Source organism: Phoenix dactylifera, chromosome 8 (assembly GCF_051530095.1).
Source record: "Phoenix dactylifera cultivar Ajwa chromosome 8, Ajwa_hap1_PhDact_Kaust_v1.1, whole genome shotgun sequence".
Classification (NCBI taxonomy): Eukaryota; Viridiplantae; Streptophyta; class Magnoliopsida; order Arecales; family Arecaceae; genus Phoenix; species Phoenix dactylifera.
The window spans coordinates 7,892,858-7,915,404 of record NC_143197.1 but is presented as its reverse complement, the minus strand read 5'-3'; the positions used below and the strand labels follow the sequence as shown (position 1 = coordinate 7,915,404).

The following is a 22,547-nucleotide window of genomic DNA, read 5'->3' as shown; positions in this document are numbered from 1 at the left end:
AAAAAAATAGAGAACTCTCCCTCATATTTGGTGATATTAGGTGTACTTGGGAAATATCTGAAGTATTTTAAAGGGAGCCCTCTTCTTCATATTTGGTGATATTAGGTGTACTTGGAAAATATATGGAGTATTTTTTAAGTTTTAAAAATAGGATACTTTACACAAGTATTGGACATATATTTTGAGAATCATACACATCCAAAGCAAACACGGTATATGATTTGAAGCATATGTGCTTCCTAGATTGCCATGTATAGGGGATTGGCTACTGCTCACCTAAAATTTAAGCAGCAAAAGAAAACCAATTTCTACCATATCTCAAAGTAAAAGAACAAAACATACTTTCTATGATTCTCTCTTCAACCAGTTATCTGAATAGGTTACACCCAAGGAATGTTGAACGGGACTGTATCGGCCGGTTCAGCCCATATCGAACCGGTACTGGCTCTGACCGGTTCGGTTCGGTGTTAAAAACGGGTGCCGGCCTGTACCGGGTTCAAATTTTTTTGGAGCTTTTGGATGCATGAACCAAGCCGAACTAGTGGTACCAGTTTAGTACCGATCCGAACCGGTTCCGGGGCCCACCGATACATCGGTACGGTCGGTACGGCGGACCTTGATTACACCAAATCATAATGTTTCCTTTCTCTCTACCCTTTTCGACCCCCATATCTCTTTGCAATTCCCTTTTTTTTCCTCTTCCATAATGTCTGTCACAAGAAAGGAACTATGAGCAATTGGCATGTGAGAAATTGTTCTGTTTTTCTTTTTTAATCTGCAAAAGTTTTCCACTTTTGATCCATCATAAAATGGCAGAAGGTTATCATATCAATGTATGGATGGTCAATATTGTTCCTATTAAATATTGTTGTTACCTTCGCATTTAGCAAGCTTAGAATGTACAGTTGGTCTTTCCCGTTAGACTTTTATATAGCTTAATAGAGTATCTCAAATTCCTAGCACTTTTCTATCAAAATGGAACCTCTTGGTATAGCAATTTAGAGGTACCATGCATTAGATTATTAGTCTTTTCTTTTTGAGGTAAGATTATTAGGTTTATATCACTATATTTGTAGACTCCCTAGATGAGGTTGTTGAAGCCTCCAGTAACAGCACTTAATGCACTTAAATTGGTACGCCTCTTAAAATATATTCCTATTGTCTTATTCTCTCCTCTATCTGATGTGTTAGGATGAACAAAAGAAGTTGATTACCCAAAGTGGTACCATGTTTATCAGCCAATATAATTATAAAAAGTCATGAAAAAATAAAACTAGTAATAAAAAATCTTAGCTAAATAAATTATCATAAATATGCTGGTCTTCTGGAAGATTTGGTCTCTTCCCTTTTTGACACAGAGAAAGAGTGCATCTGAGAATGATGATCACTGCCATCCTTCCCCACATGCACCAACAATTCATCCATCTTTGTCTTATCTGTAGCAGTTTGGACATTCCAAGCACTAGTTTAAGATACCCAAATCAGCCGAACAGAAAATCCATAGAAACTAAAACCATGGATAGGAGGCAGTGCAGCAAAATATGGTGTCTTTGCTTTAATTAGCTGATCCATGGTTCTGTATAACTGCAGATATGCCGCCTTCTTCTCAGCCATCCTGGATTTTGTGCCCCAACCCTTTTCATCCTTTTAGTCTCACTTTGAGCCATGAAGTGAGAGGCCACCGCAAGGCACTAGTTTTCCTTTTTTGGTCCTATGGTGGGGAGATAGAGCTCCGTGGGCGGGCTTATCCATTAAAGCTCATCTCCTATTCCGGTCTAAGGCCCCATCGGGATTCGGGAACTGCATCATGTGACTAAGTGGATGTGTCACTACTGAATGTCTCAATAGCCCCCAGTTATTATGATGCTAATTCATTTAGATGACCAGCATCAAACTGCTATTGATACCTGTCTGATTGTAGCAGTGATGCATAATACAAACAAATCCTGTTATTCTCTGTACTCTTCAAGTTCATCATCTACTTTTTGCATTGTCTTCTCTTTCCTCTTGCAGCAAACCAAGTACATCCTAAAAATTGGTATCCTATTCCCCTCATCTTGTGCCGGCCATGGGGAAAGCTGCCAGAGAATGTACCGTGTCATCCAAAGCTTGCTGACTTTGCCAATTGCATGAAGAAGAAAGGCCGTGGTATGTCAATATTTGTCTCAACCATTGATGGTGACTATCATGAATTGGCTGAGGATGCCAAGACAGCCTGCCGTCAGCTTAGCGCTTACATTGACTACAAGCATTGTGAGGGTGTTGCTGAGATCATTGTGGCGCCCGATATGTCTGATGGTTTTCGTGGTATTGTCCAGACTATGGGTCTGGGGAACCTCAAGCCTAATATTGTTGTCATGCGATATCCAGAGATCTGGCGTCGTGAGAACCTCACCCAGATTCCATCCACATTTGTCAGCATTATCAATGACTGCATCATTGCCAACAAGGCAGTTGTAATTGTCAAGGGACTTGATGAATGGCCAGGTGAGTACCAAAAACAGTATGGAACTATTGACCTGTATTGGATTGTGAGGGATGGAGGCCTGATGCTTCTTCTGTCCCAACTGCTGCTGACAAAAGAGAGTTTTGAGAGTTGTAAGATACAAGTTTTCTGCATTGCTGAAGAAGACGTGGAAGCTGAAGAACTGAAGGCTGATGTGAAGAAGTTCCTGTATGATCTCCGGATGCAGGCTGAGGTAATTGTTGTAACAATGAAGTCATGGGAGGCACATGTTGAGAGTGGGCCCCAGCAGGATGACTCTCTGGAGGCATTCACAAGTGCACAGCGGCGGATTGCTGCATATCTTGCAGAGATGAAGGAAACAGCAAGGAGAGAAGGGAATCCCCTGATGGCAGATGGGAAGCCCGTAGTGGTGAACGAGCAACAGGTGGATAAGTTTCTTTACACGACTCTCAAGTTAAATTCAACCATACTAAGATACTCACGGATGGCTGCTGTGGTGCTTGTAAGCCTCCCGCCTCCACCTTTGGACCATCCAGCATACTTCTACATGGAGTATATGGATCTGCTGGTTGAAAATGTGCCAAGGATGTTAATAGTTAGGGGATATAGAAGAGATGTTGTGACTCTTTTTACATAATCAGTGGAGACTCTTGGTCTTGCATGTTGTACTGTTAATTTTGTTGGGGTTCATGAGATGGCAGAAGCGGGCGGTTTTAGTGGAAAGAATATATAGCAATTTATAAATGATCAGTTCAGGGGTGTCGCTAAATGAAAGGTCCGAAAAGTTGCATTAGCTTGTTTTTATGCTTTGAAAGGATGAGTGGATAGATCAGGCAGTGTGTCGCTGAGATCAGGAGGGTATACATGCAGGCAATTAGGAAGATATTTTTTTTGAAAGGAAAAAACAGGAATAATTTTGATCTCATGCACCTACTTCAAACTTGGCATGTAAATTATTCTTCTTGTAATTTTTAGGCAGATAGCATAAATTGGATTCATTCTTTTTCCTCCCAATTAGTTGGGCTTGTTTACATAATTCTGTTTTGTTGGCACAAAAAGAGGTATGGATATACAGATCAGGAAGAGCTTGCCCAGGATAGTATAGTCAGGAGGGTTTGCATGCAGGCAATTAGGAAGATCTTTCTTTTGAAATAAAAAAACAGGAATAATTTTGATCTGATGCGCCTACTTCAAACTTGGCATGCATATTATTCGTCAGTACTCGTAGTTTTTAGGTCGATAGCATAAATTGGATGCATTCTTTTTCCTCCCAATTAGTTGGGATTATTGACATGAACAGATCGGGAAGAGCTTCCCCAGGATAATATAGTTTTGTAACAACCGCACCTCGATGTAAATTTTTAGCGTTGGGTTTCGCTCATCCTTGCTCTTTTATTTAGTTGATGAAATTTCATCACTAGCAAGCGAGTGCACACCACACATAGATACTTGCAACTAAGTACAATTTATTATCAGTCAATGGAATTCTTTTAGGGAGGAAATCAATGTCACATCGTTGGACATTGAAGGTCACTGGATTCTGCAAGGAATCGAGATTTTGTAATCAACTTGGCACACCGAATCTTTCTTCCTTTCCCTGGCAACGCTCAAAATCTGTAGTGCTTAATAGCACGGCTGTTTTTGCCGATGCAATTCGTTGGCCCCTCTTTCTTGATAGGAAAAAAAATTAATACCCCGTCCATGATTATTTAGCATCCATTCACAACTCAGCCACGTCCACCATGGTCATGGGAATGTCGGCTGCGTAGGAGTCGATGATGCATCAGCAAGTAGAACCCCTAGTGCAAAGTCATGGAGACAGATAGGCGTACATTAGAGACTAGCAAAATGATTTGCCCATCATGCGAGCCTCCTACTATCGTAGTGTAGTTAACGAGATGGATGGAAAGGTGGCATGGAATCAATTGACTAACTTGAAGAATCCAATTACAAACGTCTGAACTCGAGGGGGTCAGCATGAAACAAGTCCAAGGAGCCCAAACTGTAATTCTTTTAAGAATAAAAAAAAAGAATCATTGGCAGACATAACATTATATTCCACTTTACACTGTTATCATAATCCATGTAAATATACCGTCATGACTGCTGGTTCGTTCCTTCAGCAACCCAATGGAAGGTAGAAAGGCTAAAGAGGGACATAGATTCAAGAAAAACCTAATTAAAATCACAGCAGAATGTCGTGAGATTTCGTTCTCTGTGCCTACTTGATGTACTGGGAGAGCCACTTGAAGCCCTCGCCATAGCCCATCTTACGGACGATGCTGCACATAAAGACCTCAAGGGGGCGGACATTAGAGTCTACAAGATTCACCTTGCCCTTACCGGTAGTGAAATTACTGAGTCCCAGGTGGTAGCGAAGCTCCTCCTCAGATGCTGCATAGGGAATATCAATTTTGTTACCCAATACAAGGAATGGCACATTCGCCAGGGAATCATCCGAGAGGAGGGCATCCAGCTCCTTCTTCGACTCCGCAAATCTTTCCTTGTCAAAGGCATCCACTAGGTAAACCACCGCATCCACCTGCCAACAACATAAAGCACCGGCAACCCCTTTTAGACATGCAAATGAAAGAACTCAACCTGCAGCACTTGAGAATCAACACCAAGCCAAAAATACAAGTAAAATGCAACAGCCGATGGAATAACCACCATCAACATAAAAACCGTGCTCAAGTCTTGCAATGTCTTGCAATGTCTTGCATGCTGGTCCAAGCGAGTACAATGCCCGAGAGATGTTTCCTACTACTGAAGTCGCTTGTTATTGTGCTCAAGTCTTGCAATGTCATTGCAAACAAACCTCAAATTTGGCTCGGTGGTAGCAGTTTTTCATAAATTACAACAACCAGAGATACAGTAGAATCTCAAATAAAAGTGCTACAATCAGATATATCATTTCTGCAGATATCCTTAGGTGAGCAGTGTAATTACATATTATATTTTCTAATATAGTGAATGAAAATACTCAATAGTGGAGGTGACAGCGTAAGAAGACAAAATGGACGTTTATCTTCAAATGACAGAGATCACGTAATTTACATTTTTTTTACTTTTGGAGATATTAGGGAATTCATTGTGGCAATAGGCCTTCATCTTCGCAGGGTCAACTTTAGGCTTGTAGACAAACCAGGGAGTACCCATGTGATGCAATCAAGGCTATCAAATGAGTGAGTTGTTGATGAACACTCCTCTTGATCAGATCAAAATTTGCTTCACTTAATTAGTAAACAAGGCGAGCTAGGACTAGACTTGCCTTGCTTGAGCTCGGCTCAATTAAGCTTTAAATGTGACTAAATAATTATTAATTAATATATATTAGACATCACTTTAGTCATTATTACTATTTATATTCATCAAAGATAAAAATTTAGTTGAAAATAAAATATTTTAATTAAAATATTTTTTTTTCAACTAAACCATGGAAATAGAGCAGACGAAAGTAGCTCTCTCTATCTCTCTATCTCTCTCTTTCTCCCCCCTCCCTCCCCTCTCCCCTCCCCCTGCATGTGTAAAAGCCTCAAGGGACTTCAGGTTATTGCCAGATCTCTTAAAGACGCACTAAAGAAGCTAGAGATTGACTATCAGGCTTGGGCATATTAAAATTTAAAACCAACGGATGACATCCAAAAGGATTCTCTTTGGTTCAAGTTCCATCAAGATTTGTCTATGTGATAGACATGCCAATGATAACACTATATTAGCATAATGGAGAACAAAAAAAATCCCCAAGTCATTTTCTCAAAGGAATTCAAAGTCTATCAAGTACAAAATCTAGCAACTATATGAAGTTAATAAAGGGGCACATAACACTAGGGAACAAGAGAACCTCCAAATAAACACTTCCTTGGATCCACCATAAGAATAGCTGGAGATGAGTAAAAATTTCTCCAATGAATGCATAAAATGGAACTGCACATCATAGTCCCATGCTACAATCAAATTTCGTAGATCTTGTAACAATGATTCTTTAAAATTTCCAATACCAACTATGCAATAAGGAAAACAATTTGGGCATCAAGGTCCATAAGCATAAAATAAATGCATCAAAAGTAGCCAGAAATAAATACTCATGAGAGATTATGAAGGGCAAAGTTAGAGACAGCACCAAAGAACATTTACTAGACACCCCAAAGGTGCGAAATGGATGATAATGCTAGATGATGTGTTTCTCCATATATATTGGCCAGCTTTACCAATCAAAGTATGAAATCAAAAATTGCAAACTTTTTACCATAAACCAGATGTTACACAGGAATGTAGTACACACGATGATCTTTCTCCTTGAGAAAGAAGATCTATCCAACAGTGGGGTAGCAAAATAGGAGGAAGAAGCAACAAAAAACTTGCCTACATTTGTTTCTTGCAAATAAGGCAAAAATAAGAATATTTCCTATAATATGCCTCTTAAAATAAAGATATTTTCTATAATATGCGTCTTGATAAGATCTCTAACTCATCTTGATGTCGGTTGATTCAATAAGATCTCTAACTCATCTTGACATTGGTTGATTGGATAAAATCTCTGACTCAACTTGATGTTAGTCATTCCTAATTTCCCTATATTTTATTGATACCGGTCTTATTTAATTGGATACTCAGGATTATTTTCTTATCTGTAGCAGCCTTTTAGAACTAACTTACGGCCAAACCTAATATTGAACCCCTTTGCTTCTGTGATCAGCATTTGACATAAATTGATTCAAGTACATGTCAGCTAAGTCCGTGATGTGTGCATGATTCTCCCTAAGTTGGAGAGAACTCACCCTCGAGTTGGAAAAGCCTTGTATTTTTCCAACAAAGCAAGGGAGAGCTTCATCATCTCTCTTCTGACATCCAAGAATCTTTGATCGCTGGCTTGTTCTTCCATCTAACCAAGTATTGAATATAAGATATGATCTGAGTGCTGATGGATCATTCCACGAATATATATTTAAATATATATACACACACACACATATACATAATAAGATTTGCAACATTAAAAATAGCAGAGACATCATACCCCTCAGGAAGTTCCATATGATAGGGATTGTTGTTGACCTTACATAAATTTTGCAAGCTCCAATCTTCCATTGTTTTAGCTTCTTGTAGATTCCGACAGGAATCTCTCATTCAAAGTTAGACCATCACAAGGTCACCTTCTTTGAAAACTTGATTGGACCATGTGCATCAATAACTTATTTATATTTGGTGCTCCTCCAGCAGCTTCCAAACTTGGACATAGATGTTTCTGGTATGATCTACCAAATTTTCTGCATCACAATTAACTGGCAGGTACTAAGAAGTACCACCAGATCAAGCACACAATCTAGTGTCCTCCGATACATGATCTCAAATGGACTACGACCAATGGAATGGTTATGCGAGCTATTATAAGCGAACTCGACTTCACGAGAAGCCAACTCCCAAATTGTCAGCATGTCTCGCACAAGGTATCTAAGTAAATTCCCAAGGCTTCTATTGACCAACTTGGTTTGGCCATCCATTTGGGAGTGGTAGATGCTGCTAAACTGCATTATTATCCCCAATTTTCCATAATGTCTTCCAGAAGTGACTCATAAATTCCATGTCATGATCTCAATAATAGTTTTGGAAACTCTAGGCAGCCGAACCACCTCTCTAAAGTAAAGATCCGCTAGAGGTGAAGCATTCATAATCTAAAGAAAAAGAACAGCACAATTTCCCGTTTATATATCAATCATGCGAAGAATAAGATAATCTAAAGAACCTCAAACGCTTCAAGTTGCTATCCTTCATATACAATTTCCTATAGCAACCAGTCAAAGTAGTAAAGGAAAAGAGGTCCCCCTTTTATTAGGTCATTTATATCGGCAAAACTCACAGTAATAAAAAATGACGTTGATTATTCTCAAAGAGCTCGTGCTGAGAAAGATTATTTTTAGCCAATATTAAAGAAACCAAATCTACAGGAATCATCTTAGCAAGTAACACAGAAATCAAAACATAACAACCCTAACTTCACACAAATCAAAACATGGATCGCAGCACAAAAAAACATGAATAAGCCAGAAAGAAACATACTGCAGATCAATTTAAGAAGAAATCAAACCTTGGCATAGTAATCCTTCCAGACACGGCGAGCGATCTGATGGCCCCCAAGATCGAAGGCCTTGAACTTGATCTTCCCGATGCTCAGTTCCTCTGATGTCGGATACTGGGTCGGCTGATGCTGGACCAGTCTCTGATCATACCAACATTCAAGAAAATTTCAAAAGAAAAAGAAATTCAAAAAAGAAAGTAAGAAAATAATCTAAAAATTGATTATATGCAAGAGCTAAAAAAAAACCACGGGATGCAAAAAAGGAAATAAAAATCAGAAAAATAACATAACATATAGAAAATTTCAGAGGACCTCGTCCTTGAGCATGTGGAGAAGCGTCGTCTTTCCGGCATTATCAAGGCCCAGGAACAAGATCTTGGCCTCTTTCTGCCACAGTCCCAAAGAGGCGAGGACGCCGTAGAACCAGTCTATAAGGAACATCGTTGCCGGCGAAAATTCACCACCGACGCGAAACGGATCACTCAAAATGCCAACAAATTCGGCCGGATAAGATCTCCGGCAATCGGTGGCCCTTCCGATCCCGATCTGATCGCCGAAAATCCAAGAAAACCCCCAGCAAACAAAAACGAATGAATGAGAGGAGAAGCAAGTGGGAGAGAGAACGGGGGGCTTCGATTGGAGAAATACGGCGGCGAGTTTGGGAAATTACGTGTCCACCTTCGACCTCGTTTAGGGCAAGTTAGGCTGGTGAAAGTCGCGAGCCATCCCGTTTACCGGGATCGGCCGGTTTCGCGATCCACTCAACCCCCAGCGGATTCGCCGTTCCGCCCTCCGGTGACCGGGTGGACACCGGGAGGTTCCGGTTCCTCCTGGGTGACCAATAGGATTTTTTTTTTTGATGAAGTGACCAATAGGATCGCGAGGCCGGGTGATCAGTTGTCATCAACCGAATCCTCTCCGTCCATTTAGAATCTAACGACATCAGTATTTCTGGTCAAACTAGATTTTCAGATAGTCTGTTTCTCCAGTCTCCACCTCAAAAGAATTCATAAATAAAACGACCGCACAAAACGGTCGATGCACTACGGACGGCTAGATGATGTCACTGGCTTAGGGATGGACGGCAGATGAAGCGGTTCGCGTAGAATATTTTATGCATTGGGTAGCGGATGTTCAGTGGTAGCCTCAATCACGATCGTTCGTTCGATGAGGCTATTGGTTTGGGCTATCTGACGACCGTGTTAACCCTCAAAATTCAACGCTCCCGTGGAAGTTGACATCAAAAGAAACTCTTGAACCGTCAGATGAGAAATGAAGGGATGTGATTTAGTGGGCCACGGGACTCGTGGTGTTGAAACAAGTCTACACACGAAAATTTCGTCACCATGCACGCCGCCTACTTAGACTGAATGGAAAGATCATGTGGATACCTCCTGAGTGGCTCACGAATATGAATGCACCCAATAAAATACGAATATGAATATACCCAATACACCACGAATATGAATACACCTAATAGAATCAGAAAACAAAATATCCCAAAGTGCTCTGGGCAGCTCTCTCTCCCCAGACCATAGGATACTTCCTGAGTGGCTCGCGAAAGAAGACTATCCTAGAGGCGCTTCTAACCCATCATTCATCAACCAGCACAAATCTCAAATCAATCAGTGGATGATCTAATGGTGGATTGGCATGGAGGAAAGTAAATCCTCGTTTCGTGCCAAAGGCAAGCCTCCGACCCAAATCATGGCGTATATTGTCTTGCAGGAACTCAATGGGGACCTATTACACTTTCCATATACCTAATAAGCAATGATAATTGAAGAGCATCATTGACGAGGAGGGAAGGGACGGGATTAAGACGGAGAGGATCCAGTTTATCAAAATTTTAAAAAGATCATGGGACGAAAAAAATATATCCTACATCTTGGTGTACCACGCCAATCACACATGGCCGATCATTGACATTAGAATACAATGAATGAGATCCGTAGAAACTAGTGCATGTGATTGGTGTGGTGCACCGTTACGTAGTGCATGTGGTGGAAGATGTAATTTGACAGTATGATTGTAGCATGCCAGTGATGTTTTGACTCACATGATTAACCTAACCCCGGATCCCTCCTGTGTTTGCAATCTAACCTCAGATTTTTAACTTTTAGAATAATTCATGGTAGATGCATTGTTTTATTTTTGATTTAAGCTATTCTTTTAAGCCAAGACTTCGACCATGCCCAAACCATTTCAAAAATGAGTAAATTTTAACCGTGTTAGACGTGTGCAAGTGTACATTAGGAGAAACACGAATAGTTATATTTATGTAAGAGGAAGCATTGGCAATTTTTTGTCTATTCAATAAATGCACTCCGGTTTTAAAATAATGTACATTTTGACTAACTAAACGTATTTTGCATTTATTTTACTAAACACGGTTATGTATACAAAATATATCGAGGTTGGACCGTGGATCTCGCAATGAAGGAAACAACACAAACGCTCAAAAGTTATTTACATTATAATAGTATGCACAAAAATAAGGCAAACTTATATCTTTATTATCCTAGGGATATCAATCATGGACTTGTATGTCATACCATAAACAAGCAAATGTATCTGTTGCTGGAAATTGGACCCGGGGGCAATCTTCGGTCGAGGGAGAGGGAGAGGGAGCGGCGAGTCACCACGGCGGGGCGGCGACCGGTCGGCGGGCGGCGTCCTCCGTCTGGTGTGGTCGGAGAGAAGGAGCAGCTGGTCCTCGTGGTGAGGCAGCGATCCGTCAGCTGGTGGCGTCCTCCGTCTGGGTGCCTGCACACGAACCGGTGGCCGGGTTTTCCGGCGCCGGCCCTCCGACGCTCAAGTCAGGGAGGGGGCAAATAGTGTGAAAAGAGAGATAAACAGTGTCTGTAGAGTGTATCCATCTTCCAACCCCCTCCTGAGAGGCCAAGGCTCCCTTTTATAGGCGGGGGTCGGTTTACCTGCGATGTAACAGGGCGAAGCCGTAGTACGGTTCGGCATGTCGTTCAGGTCGGCGCACGGTCAGGCGAATCATTGCACTGATGTCGGCGGTGAGGGCGTCGTACAACCCGAACTAGCACGCCACCAGGCGAATTATTGCATTGATGTCGGCGGTGAGGGCGTCGTACAACCCGAACTAGCACGCTACCAGGCGAATTATTGCATTGATGTCGGAGGTATGGCCGAGATCAGAGACTTATCATAGTCGACTAGACTCTGCTGGGCTAATTTGCCGTGGAGAGCTGAGGGTCCGTAGATGACAGGAGCCATGCGCATTAATTGTGGAGTAAGCCGGAGATCCGCATTTATTGTGGAGTAAGCCGGAGATCCGCATTTATTGTGGAGTAAGCCGGAGATCCGCATTTATTGTGGAGTAAGCCGGAGATCCGCATTAATTGTGGAGTAAGCCGGAGATCCGCATTAATTGTTGAGTGAGCCGGAGGGTTATAGCGGCCATGCGCAATAAATGCCAGAGGGGCGTCAGGATATGGTCCTCGGCCGGACCTCAGAGGTGCACGGCCGTAGCAGGTGGTTGACAAGAGTAGACCTCGAACATCGGGGTTTTTCTCAGATCGGAGGTCTCGAGGTCGGTCGTCTTGAGGTCGGGCGTTCCGAGATCGGACGCCGACTTCGGCCGTCCAGGGTCGGAGGTTGTGCAGCTTCTTAGGGGCATTTGCGTCATTTGGGAAAAAAATCTTATTCCCCCCAACACTACCCCCCGACTTCCGAGTTCGAGCGGCTTGTGGGCTCGGACGTAGGAAGTAAAGTCCATTATTAAAGTTAGGGGGGCGCATTTCGTCAGCGCCCTTGCGCTTCTCGGAGTTTTTATAGCGAAACCTGCGCCCTTTGGCGCCCTGAGGTTGCTTTATTCAGCGAGCTTATGATGAAGCTCGTATCGTTACGCTTCTTGAAGCGGGGGTGGCGTCTCTTGAATCGCCAAGATTGCTTTGCGGCGGATTAATGATGGGGGTCCTCGAGCTCGTCGAGGCGGTGTCTCGATCCCGTAATCGAGACCCCTTGCTCATCAATGAGTGTGCCGTTACAGGGTCTAAAGCGGACACGCGGCACGACCTAAGGTCGGACGCTTCCGATTTCGTGTTACTGGATCATAATTCCGGGGAGGTGGAGGCCACATCGGGGCTCCACGTGTCCCAGATCTTATTAAATGAGGGGAGCGGGGGCGGCGCCCACTCGTTCCTCAAGACGATTTGATTCTGCGGACCCATGATGAGGCCCCGAGATCCGATGGGACAACGCTTCGATTTCGTACCCGATTTATTAATTCGGAGTGGATACGGTGCTTCGGCTTTCGAGGTCGACACGTGGCGCAACCCGGTCGGGGGATGGGGACCGACCCTGTTGATCTGGGCCGTCAGGGGGGTCTATATAAACCCCATGAATCTGCCCTAAAGGTCTTACTTGGCTGCCTCTCATTTTCGTTGTCTTCCTTCCTTGCTTTCTTCCTCAACCGAACTTCGTCGTTGGTGCCCGGAGCGATTTCCGGCGATGTCCAGTAGGTCCCTACCTTGTGATTGCTAGGGTTCCTCTTTCCTTCTTCTCCCCAGTTTTCATCCTCTGCTTTTAATTTTTATTTCGCTCTTCTGTGGGAATGGGTTTGGGTCCCGAGGAAGTAGGGTCGAGCCTGTCAGGGGAGGAGTTGGAGTTGATCCGCTCCCGGTTCTTCTTCCAGCCCGGGTTTCGCCTTGAAACTGCGGAGCCGGGGGACAGGGTGATGCAGCCGCCCCCAGGTCGGATCGCGGTCTACCGCGAGACGCTCTGGGCTGGCCTGCGTTTTCCTGTTCACGAGTTTGTGAGCGACCTGCTGGCCAAGTACCAGCTCGTCCCGGCGCAGTTGGCTCCGAACTCGTGGAGGACCATAATCGGGTTCTTGTCCCTGTGCCTCGGGCATGGGATCCCGATCTCGGTAGGCCTTTTCCGCCGGTGTTTTTTGTTAAAGAAGAACCCGGCGGACGCAGGGTGGCTATACTTCGCCTTTCGGGGCGGTATGTCACTCTTTCAGGGCGCCCCTTCCTCGATTCATGAGTGGAAGGGGAAGTTTTTCTTCCTGGCGTCCGAGGCGCCTTGGGGGTTTGACCCGACATGGGGGCACCCTCGGTTGAAGGCCCTCAACAAGCTCTCCGAGCCCTCAAGGAGGGAGCTGAGGACCCTGGACTCTGTGCGAGCCCTCGGGAGGGGCAACGACCTGACCGAGCTCCTGCGGGAGGACGCCCTAGCAAGCGTGGGTCTGAGCTCGGCGCGCCCCGAGGGTAAGGGTGGTTACGTTACTTTCTTTCCTCGTTCTTTGCTTTTATTGCCACTGGCCTAACACTTAACGAAATTTTCGATTTCAGATATTCCCCATATGCCGACCAGCAACACATCACTTTTTTCTCGCCTGAGAAGGCGAGAGGCCGAGGCCGGGGGAGCCGTGCCCCAGCCTCGGAAGAGGGCGAGGACGGACGGCGCTTCTTCGTCGGCCGGGACGAGTGGCCCCGAGGCGGGGGCCTCCACAGCTGTCCCGAGGCGGGCGCGGGTCGCCATTGTGGCGGGTCGATCCGCGGGCCCTCCTTGTCCCGCCCCAATTGCCCAGCGGGAGGGGCCGTCTGCGATCCGGCTGCTGCGCCCAGGGCCCGAGCCGACTCGGGGCCCCGAAGCGAGCGGCTCCGGGACCTCGGGCTCGGGCATGCCGGGCCCTTCCCGGGTCTTCCGGGAGGAGTCAGCCGAGCCGGGCTCCCCTATTCCCGAGGGGAGCTCGGCCATCTATGATGCCGAGGTCGCACGCTCCGTGTTGCGGCGCGCGATGCTTCCAGCGGACCGGGCCGAGTTCCGGAACATTTCGCTGGAGGAGGTCGTTGGCAGTGCTTACTGCAACACCGCCCGGGTAAGCTTCCTTCTTAATTTCTTTGAGTTACTAGCGAACTTATGTGCTTTCCAACTCACAATAGCTTCGTTTCTTTCTTTTCAGCATATTCACGAGCTCGACACCTTGGCGTTCATCGCCCATGGGTGTCGGGAAGAAGTCCGACAGCTCGGCCAGCAGCTGGAGCCGGCCAAGAAAAGAGTCGCCGAGCTGGAGGCGGCGTTGGCCGGGGCCGAGGCTCAAAGGGCGGCCACCGAGGCCGAGCGCCTTGCTATGGCGGGGGCGCTTGAAGAGGAAAGGGCTGCTCACGCCCTGACCAGGTCGGCCATGCGCGGTACGGAGGCGCGCTTGGGGGAGGTCCAGGCCGAGGTCGCGGCCCTCAAATATGAGGACGGGGTTTTCCGCCTCCGAATCGAGCAGCTTGAGGCCCGAGAGAGGAGGGCACTCGAGCGAGCTGAACATGCCGTGGAACTCTTCAAGGAGTCGCAAGAGTTCCGCGACATGTTGGAGGAGGAGACGGTGGACGGGTTCCTCCGGGGCTTCGAGAACTTCCGGCTGCAGATGCGCCGGTACTGCCCTCAGTACGACCTTTCGACGGTCCGTCCGAGGGAGGACCTGGGCTGGGGGTCCGACACAGAAGGCCTTCCTGCCATTTTGACATCCGAGGCGGGAATATACGAACAAGACCCCGCCGAGCCTTCGGCGGGGGTGGCCGAGGCGGACGGCGTCATGGAGGCGGCTCCGGCGGCCGGGACGGACGCCGTGTGGAGTGATTGATTAAAACCCTATTTGATTTTGATGAGCTCAAAGCATTTGAGTAATTTTCTTGTTTACTAATGAATTCAATTAAGTGTTTCAGTGAAAATCTTGTCTAAGTGTCTCAAGACTTGGTTCATAATTTTTGGATAAGTTAAGAAGTCAGCTTGAACCAAAGTCTGAGACTCGAGTCGACTCCAGAGTATCACGAGTCGACTCCGGATCAGTACGAGTCGACTCCGACTGGGAACAGACAGACGAACAGAAAGCTTCAACTCAGAACCTGTCAACGAGTCGACTCCCGAAGTGTGCGAGTCGACTCCGATGTTCACCGAGTCGACTCCAGGGTAGTAAGAGTCGACTCCAAGAGGAATACAAAGAAAAAGTCAGAGAGCAGTTTTCGGGTCTGAGATTCGAGTCGACTCCAGTGGAACGCGAGTCGACTCCGATGGTTGGCAGGTCGACTCCAAAGACAGCAAGAGTCGACTCTCAGCAGTACACAAAGAAAAAGTCAGAGGGCAGATTCTGGACTCTGAGATTCGAGTCGACTCCCGCATTACGCGAGTCGACTCCGAGACTCCGCGACCACAAAGAAGACAGAAGACCAAGTTACTGCCTCTGAGATTCGAGTCGACTCCCAGACAGCTAGAGTCGACTCCAAGGCAGCTTCACATCAAAAGGGCAGAAGACCAAGTTTCAGAAACTGAGAGCCGAGTCGACTCCGAGGAAGCTCGAGTCGACTCCAAGACTGGACGAGCCAAAAGACAGAAGATAGGGAGTTCGGGCTCTGAGCGCCGAGTCGACTCCCAGGACAGTCGAGTCGACTCGAGTGGACCAAATTCAAAAATACGTCCACGGACTTCATGGGATGAGCCGACTCCGAGAAAGCCAAGTCAGCTCCAGAAGTTGGCGAGTCGACTCTGGGTCAAGACGAGTCGACTTCCAGTTGCGAAGGCAACTTTAATTCAAATCTGGAACAGTTGCAGAGTCGACTCCGGAAAAGTATGAGTCGACTCCCGCTATAGACGAGTCGACTCCTGATCGCGCGAGTCGACTCCAACCCACCAACGGACACATTGTCAGACTGTACAGAGTGTGCAGAACGGACAGAAAAAGCTCTCTAACGGCTAGTTTCCGTGGGGGTTGGTTTAAATAGCCACAGAGGACTGTAGCAAGGCAGACAACAACCATTCCACTCCAAGTATTCAAGCATTCAACTCTGCAACTTGTTCTTCAACGAGAAAAAGGAAAGATCTGCATTTACTGCATCCACCTACATCTTCCCAGCAATTAAAGAAGCTCCTCCTGCATTCAAGTCGACTACACATTCAAGAGGAGACCGAAGTTTAAGAAGCCATTCCTCTTCTCCAACTTAAAAGCGTTTGAGGGCTTCTAAACTCCTTTTAGATTATATTGTCTTTCATCTGCTTTTGAGAAGCTTGTTTTTTTGTTTGTCTATTTTATTTACAACTTGTATTTGCTTGATTCAATCAGGGTATAGAGGTTAGTTGGTGAGCCTAGTTATTAAAACCAACGTGTGTAAGGGTTTGATTGTGATCCCGGGAAAACAATCGGGGTGGTTCTAGTCGGTGAGCCTGGAAAAACCGACCGAGTTCGTTGTGAGCTCGTAAAACAACAAGTTTGGTTGTGAGCTTGGAAAACAACCGGCTGTAATCCAAGGGGGTTATAGTGAATTCCCAAGTGAGACTTGGGGAGTGGACGTAGGAGCAAGGGTTAGCTCCGAACCACTATAAAACTTGGTGTTTGTGTTTGATTGTCTCTCTTCTTCTTCCTCTCTTATCACTCACAGCACATAGCATTTAATTAAACAACTTGCAATAGTTTTAATTAGTCATCCACAACGTTTTAAATATCTAAATTATTTTAAAACCCAATTTACCCCCCCCCTCTTGGGTTGTCTATCTGGGCAACAAGTGGTATCAGAGCCTAAACTCTTCCACCCAAGAGTAAAAGATCAAAATGACAACCCCATTTGGATCTTCCCACATTGAGGGTCAGTCCACCCAAAGACCCCCATTCTTTAATGGATCCGACTACTCATATTGGAAGGCTAGGATGAGAATATTCATCCAAGCCCAAGACTATGAGATGTGGACCATTATAGTAAATGGGCCATACATCCCATCCATATATGTAGAGGGTGTCACGGTACCCAAACTAGAAAAGGATTGGGATGAACATGACATGAGAAAGGCACAACTAAACTCTAAAGCTATGAATGTGCTTTATTGTGCCTTAGATAGAAATGAATTCAATAGGGTCTCTACTTGCAATTCTGCAAAAGAGATTTGGGACAGACTTGAAGTGACCCATGAGGGCACGAATCAAGTCAAAGAATCCAAAATAAATATTTTGGTTTATAAATATGAACTATTTAAAATGGATTCTAATGAAACAATTACATGCATGTTTACTAGGTTTACTGACATTGTCAATGGCCTAAAAAGCCTTGGCAAGAACTATACTAACAGTGAGCTTGTCAGAAAAATCCTTCGGTGTCTACCAAGGTCATGGGAAGCTAAAGTGACCGCAATCCAAGAAGCCAAGGACCTGAACAAATTACCACTTGAGGAGCTTCTTGGATCCCTAATGACGCACGAGCTAACCATGAAACAACACAACGAGGAAGAGTCCTCCCATAAGAAAAAGGTAATAGCTCTAAAATCTACTTCATCTAACAAGGACTTATCTTGCAGTAGCAGCAGTGAAGAAGAAGAACATGAGGAAGATGATGGTGAGGCACTTCTTGTGCGCAAATTCAGAAAATTCATCAACCACAAGAAGTCCTATCATCAAAGGAGAGGCCCCTCTAATTCCTACCGCAAGGACAAAGGTAAGGAAAGGAAAAATGAGGAAATTGGGTGTTACGAGTGCAAGAAGCCGGGTCACATAAGAGCTGAGTGCCCTTTACTGAAAAAGGGGAGCAAGTACAAGAAGAAGAAGGCTCTTGTCACAACACTATCCGACTCCGATTCATCATCCTCTTCATCGGATGATGAACAAGAAGAGAAGGCCAATTTCTGCTTCATGGCCAATGAAAATGAGGTAACTTCCGACACGCATCTTGATTTTTCTTTTGATGAACTTTATGATGCATTTAATGAATTAATGATAGAATATAAGGCAATAAATCTTAAGAATAAAGAACTAAAAATAGCTTATCAATCATACCTACATAAATACGATAAATTAGTTAAGGATAAGGATTTAATCACCAAAGAAAATATAGAACTTAAGACAAGCAACCAACTTTTAACTCAAAAGACTAATACCTTAACTAAAGATAATGAAAAACTAACTAAGGAATTTTCAGAACTTAAAAAACATAAACAAATCTTAAATAAGGATCTCACAAAAGAACTTAATGATCTAAAAGCAGAAAATCAAACACTAACTAAAGAACTTAACAAATACAAACCCTTAGTTGAAAAATTTACATATAGCTCTGAAAAGTTAAATATGATACTCAATAGTCAACGAGCAGTATTTAATAAAGCGGGTTTAGGGTATAAACTAAGAAATAAACAAAAACTTCTTAGTAACTTCTTTGTTAAAGCTGGGGAAACTAAAACTAAGAAAATAACCTGCTTTTGTTGTGGGACTATAGGACATAAGGCAAATATATGTGACTATAGGAAAAGTAAAACAAAAAAAAAATTAAAAGGGTATGGGTTCCAAAAGGAACCAACTTGACTAACCATGAAGGACCCAAGAAAACTTGGGTACCTAAGATTATATGATCTACTTGTGTAGGAGTGTCTTGCAGCCAAGGTCAACAAAAACTGTTGGTACTTGGACAGTGGCTGCTCAAGACACATAACGGGTGACAAGGATCAATTTTTCACCCTTGAAGCTAAGAAGGGAGGTGCTGTGACTTTTGGAGACAACAACCAAGGTCACATCATTGGTATTGGTAAAGTTCAAATCACCCCTTCTACTTATATTGATAATGTTAGATATGTTGATGGTCTTAAGCATAACTTATTAAGCATTAGTCAATTATGTGATAAAGGGTATGATGTTATGTTTAAACCATCACTATGCATTATAACAAACCATAATGATAATAGTTTAGTTTTTAAAGGAATTAGACGAGGAAATGTATATGTTGTAGACCTTGAAGATCTTGCAAAACATAACCAATGTCTAGTTGTTAATGAAACTAAGGATAATGATGCTAGTTGGTTGTGGCACCGTAAGTTAGGTCATGCAAGCATGGACACAATAACTAAACTAGTTAAAAGAGATTCCGTGATAGGTTTGCCAAAATTAAAATTTGAAAAGAACAAAATATGTGAAGCATGTCAATTTGGCAAACAATCTAGGAACTCATTTAAATCCATAAAATGTGTCTCTACCTCTAGGCCTCTAGAATTATTACACATGGACCTATTCGGACCAACTAGAACAACAAGCCTAGGTGGAAATAAATATGGTCTAGTTATTGTAGATGATTATTCTAGGTACACATGGGTCATGTTCCTAGCACATCAGGATCAAGCATTTTCTGTTTTTAAGAAATTCCATAAAGAAGTAACCAATGCTAGAGATACCTCAGTAATAGCTATTAGAAGTGACCATGGTACCGAATTCGAAAATCAGTCATTTGAGGAATTTTGTAGTAAAAAGGGGATAACCCATAATTTTTCTGCACCTAGGACACCACAACAAAATGGAGTTGTGGAGAGGAAAAATAGAACTCTAGAGGAAATGGCTAGAACTATGTTATGTGAAAGTAACCTCCCTAAGTACTTTTGGGGAGAAGCCATTAATACTTCTTGTCATATATTAAATAGAGTTCTATTGAGACCCATCATAAAGAAAACACCTTATGAACTTTGGAAAAACAGAAAACCAAAAGTTAATTACTTTCATATTTTTGGATGTAGGTGTTTTGTTCATAATAATGGGAAAGATAATCTAGGTAAATTTGACTCTAAATCTGATGAGGAAATTTTCTTAGGCTACTCTACAACTAGCAAAGCCTATAGAGTCTTTAACAAAAGAACCTTAGTTATAGAAGAATCTATACATGTTGTATTTGATGATTCTAGTGACATCTCCTCTAGTAAGAAAGATAATTTTGATGATGATGTTGAAATTCTTGAAGAAAAGATAGATGAGATGGCATTACAAGATGATAATCAAAAGTTGAGTGAAGGAGCATCATCAAGCCAAGAGGCTATTGTGGATCATGGGCTAACTAAAGCTTGGAGGTATGCTCACGGGCATCCTAAGGAACTAATTCTAGATGATCCATCTCAACCGGTTAGGACTAGAGCATCCCTTAGGAATTTGAATAACCATCTAGCTTTTGTCTCACACTTTGAGCCCAAACATATAGAAGAAGCCGAAAATGATGTAAATTGGATAAATGCAATGCAAGAAGAACTAAACCAATTTACTAGAAACAAAGTGTGGAATCTAGTTGAGAGACCTTCTGAATATCCAATTATAGGTACTAAATGGATTTATAAAAATAAACTTGATGAAAATGGAACTGTTATAAGGAATAAGGCTAGACTAGTAGCAAAGGGTTATAATCAAGAAGAAGGTATAGATTTTGATGAAACCTTTGCTCCTGTAGCTAGACTTGAGGCTATTAGACTATTATTAGCATATGCATGCTCTAAGGACTTCAAACTATTTCAAATGGATGTAAAAAGTGCATTTTTAAATGGGTATATTAATGAGGAGGTATATGTAGAACAACCTCCTGGTTTTGAAAATCATCAATACCCTAATCATGTTTATAAATTGAACAAAGCACTTTATGGTTTGAAACAAGCACCTAGAGCATGGTATGAGAGACTTAGCAAATTCCTATTAGAACATGAGTTCTCTAGGGGTAATGTAGATACAACTCTATTTCTGAAAAAGAAAAACCAAGATATGCTGTTAGTACAGATTTATGTTGATGATATTATTTTCGGTGCTACTAACAATCGTCTCTGCGAAGAATTTGCTAACTTGATGCAGAGTGAATTTGAGATGAGCATGATGGGAGAGCTGACTTACTTCCTTGGACTCCAAATCAAACAATCTGAATGAGGCATCTTCATCAATCAAGCCAAATATATCAAGGAGATGCTCAAGAAATTTGATATGGAGGGAAACAAATCAATCAGCACCCCCATGAGTTCATCATGCAAATTAGACCAAGATGAATCAGGTAAATCTGTAGATCAGAAACTGTATCGAGGTATGATAGGATCCTTATTGTATCTTACTGCAAGTAGACCTGATATTATGTTTAGTGTTTGCATGTGTGCTAGATATCAGGCTAATCCTAAAGAATCACATCTAGTTGCAGTTAAGAGAATTTTTAAATATTTAATAGGAACTAGGAATATAGGGCTATGGTACTCTAAAGAATCTAGCCTAAACTTAATAGGATACACAGATTCAGACTTCGCTGGATGTAAGCTTGATAGAAAAAGTACCAGCGGGTCGTGTCAATTTCTAGGAGAAAACCTTATCTCATGGTTTAACAAGAAACAAAACTCGGTTGCATTATCTACTGCTGAAGCTGAATATGTTGCAGCCGGGAGTTGTTGTGCTCAAATCTTGTGGATTAAACAACAACTAGAAGATTATGGCATTAAACAAGATAAAACTCCCATTAATTGTGATAATACAAGTACCATTAATCTAACTAAAAATCCAATTCAGCATTCAAGAACTAAACATATTGAGATACGACATCACTTCATAAGAGATCATGTATTGAATAGTGATGTGACACTCCAATTTGTTTGTACTGATGATCAATTAGCAGATATTTTTACAAAACCTCTAAGTGAAGAGAGGTTTAGTGTGCTTAGGAGGGGATTAGGAGTGATTGATCCATCCTAGTGGTAGTTTCCACTAGATTCATTGATTTTGATGATTAGTTTGTGGTTAAAATAGAGTTTCTCTTCAATGATCATCAAATCAGATCTTAATTTAGTGATTTTCCCTCGTTTGGCACAAACGAAGCATGATTTTTAGGTGCGTGCCAAAGTTAGAGACGACTCGAGTAAGTTTCAGAGTCGGCTCCTAAGGGGGAGTCGACTCGCGCATTTGCGGGAGTCGACTCGCATAGATGGCAGCAGAGGGGGAGTCGACTCACATATAGTCGGGAGTCGACTCGAGGTCTACAGGCGCATAAGGAGAGTCGACTCGCGACTCAGTGGAGTCGACTCGCAGTCGGGATCCGACTTTTTAACCCTAGATTTGTCGTTTCGAAAACACTTCTTTCTCAAGCCGCCACTGTTCACAAGCCCTAGAGCCGACTCCTAGGTCGTCCCCAATCCTTCCCAAGGCTTTTTCCAATCGATTCTTCACCGGTCTTTGGGTTTTCATCCCTTCCTAGGTCGTCCCCGGTCGGTCCCAAGCCTTCTCCGTCG

The 22,547-nt window shown here is 43.4% G+C and overlaps 2 protein-coding genes across 4 annotated transcripts in view; one reads left to right on the top strand and one right to left on the bottom strand.

Moving 5' to 3' along the window:
- The window catches only part of LOC103700956 (cation-chloride cotransporter 1-like), a 29,529-nt gene extending 26,048 nt beyond the window's left edge, over window positions 1-3,481 (top strand). For all 3 annotated transcript variants that reach the window (XM_008782860.6, XM_088702670.2, XM_088702669.2), the window contains exon 14: window positions 2,014-3,481. In XM_008782860.6, coding sequence (XP_008781082.1) covers window positions 2,014-3,104 — 1,091 coding nt within the window. In that variant the 3' untranslated portion in view covers window positions 3,105-3,481. The remainder of the gene's footprint in view (window positions 1-2,013) is intronic.
- A 979-nt stretch (window positions 3,482-4,460) lies between these two features.
- SAR2 (secretion-associated RAS GTPase 2) lies at window positions 4,461-9,228 on the bottom strand. Its single transcript, XM_008782861.6, has 3 exons — window positions 8,859-9,228; window positions 8,556-8,687; window positions 4,461-5,009 (listed from the first exon to the last, which is right to left on the bottom strand). The coding sequence occupies exons 1-3, from the start codon at window positions 8,985-8,987 to the stop codon at window positions 4,689-4,691; spliced, it is 582 nt and encodes a 193-aa protein (XP_008781083.1). The 5' UTR covers window positions 8,988-9,228; the 3' UTR covers window positions 4,461-4,688.
- Between the last annotated feature and the right edge of the window lie 13,319 nt (window positions 9,229-22,547).

Bases quoted from the DNA above. Each gene is read 5' to 3' on its own strand.
- SAR2 (XM_008782861.6), bottom strand. From the start codon at position 8,987: ATGTTCCTTATAGACTGGTTCTACGGCGTCCTCGCCTCTTTGGGACTG. The intron at 8,688-8,858 runs GTCCTCTGAAAT...TGGTATGATCAG, and splicing joins TCCACATGCTCAAGGACGAG to AGACTGGTCCAGCATCAGCC. The intron at 5,010-8,555 runs GTTTGATTTCTT...TGTTGTTGGCAG, and splicing joins GGAAGGATTACTATGCCAAG to GTGGATGCGGTGGTTTACCT.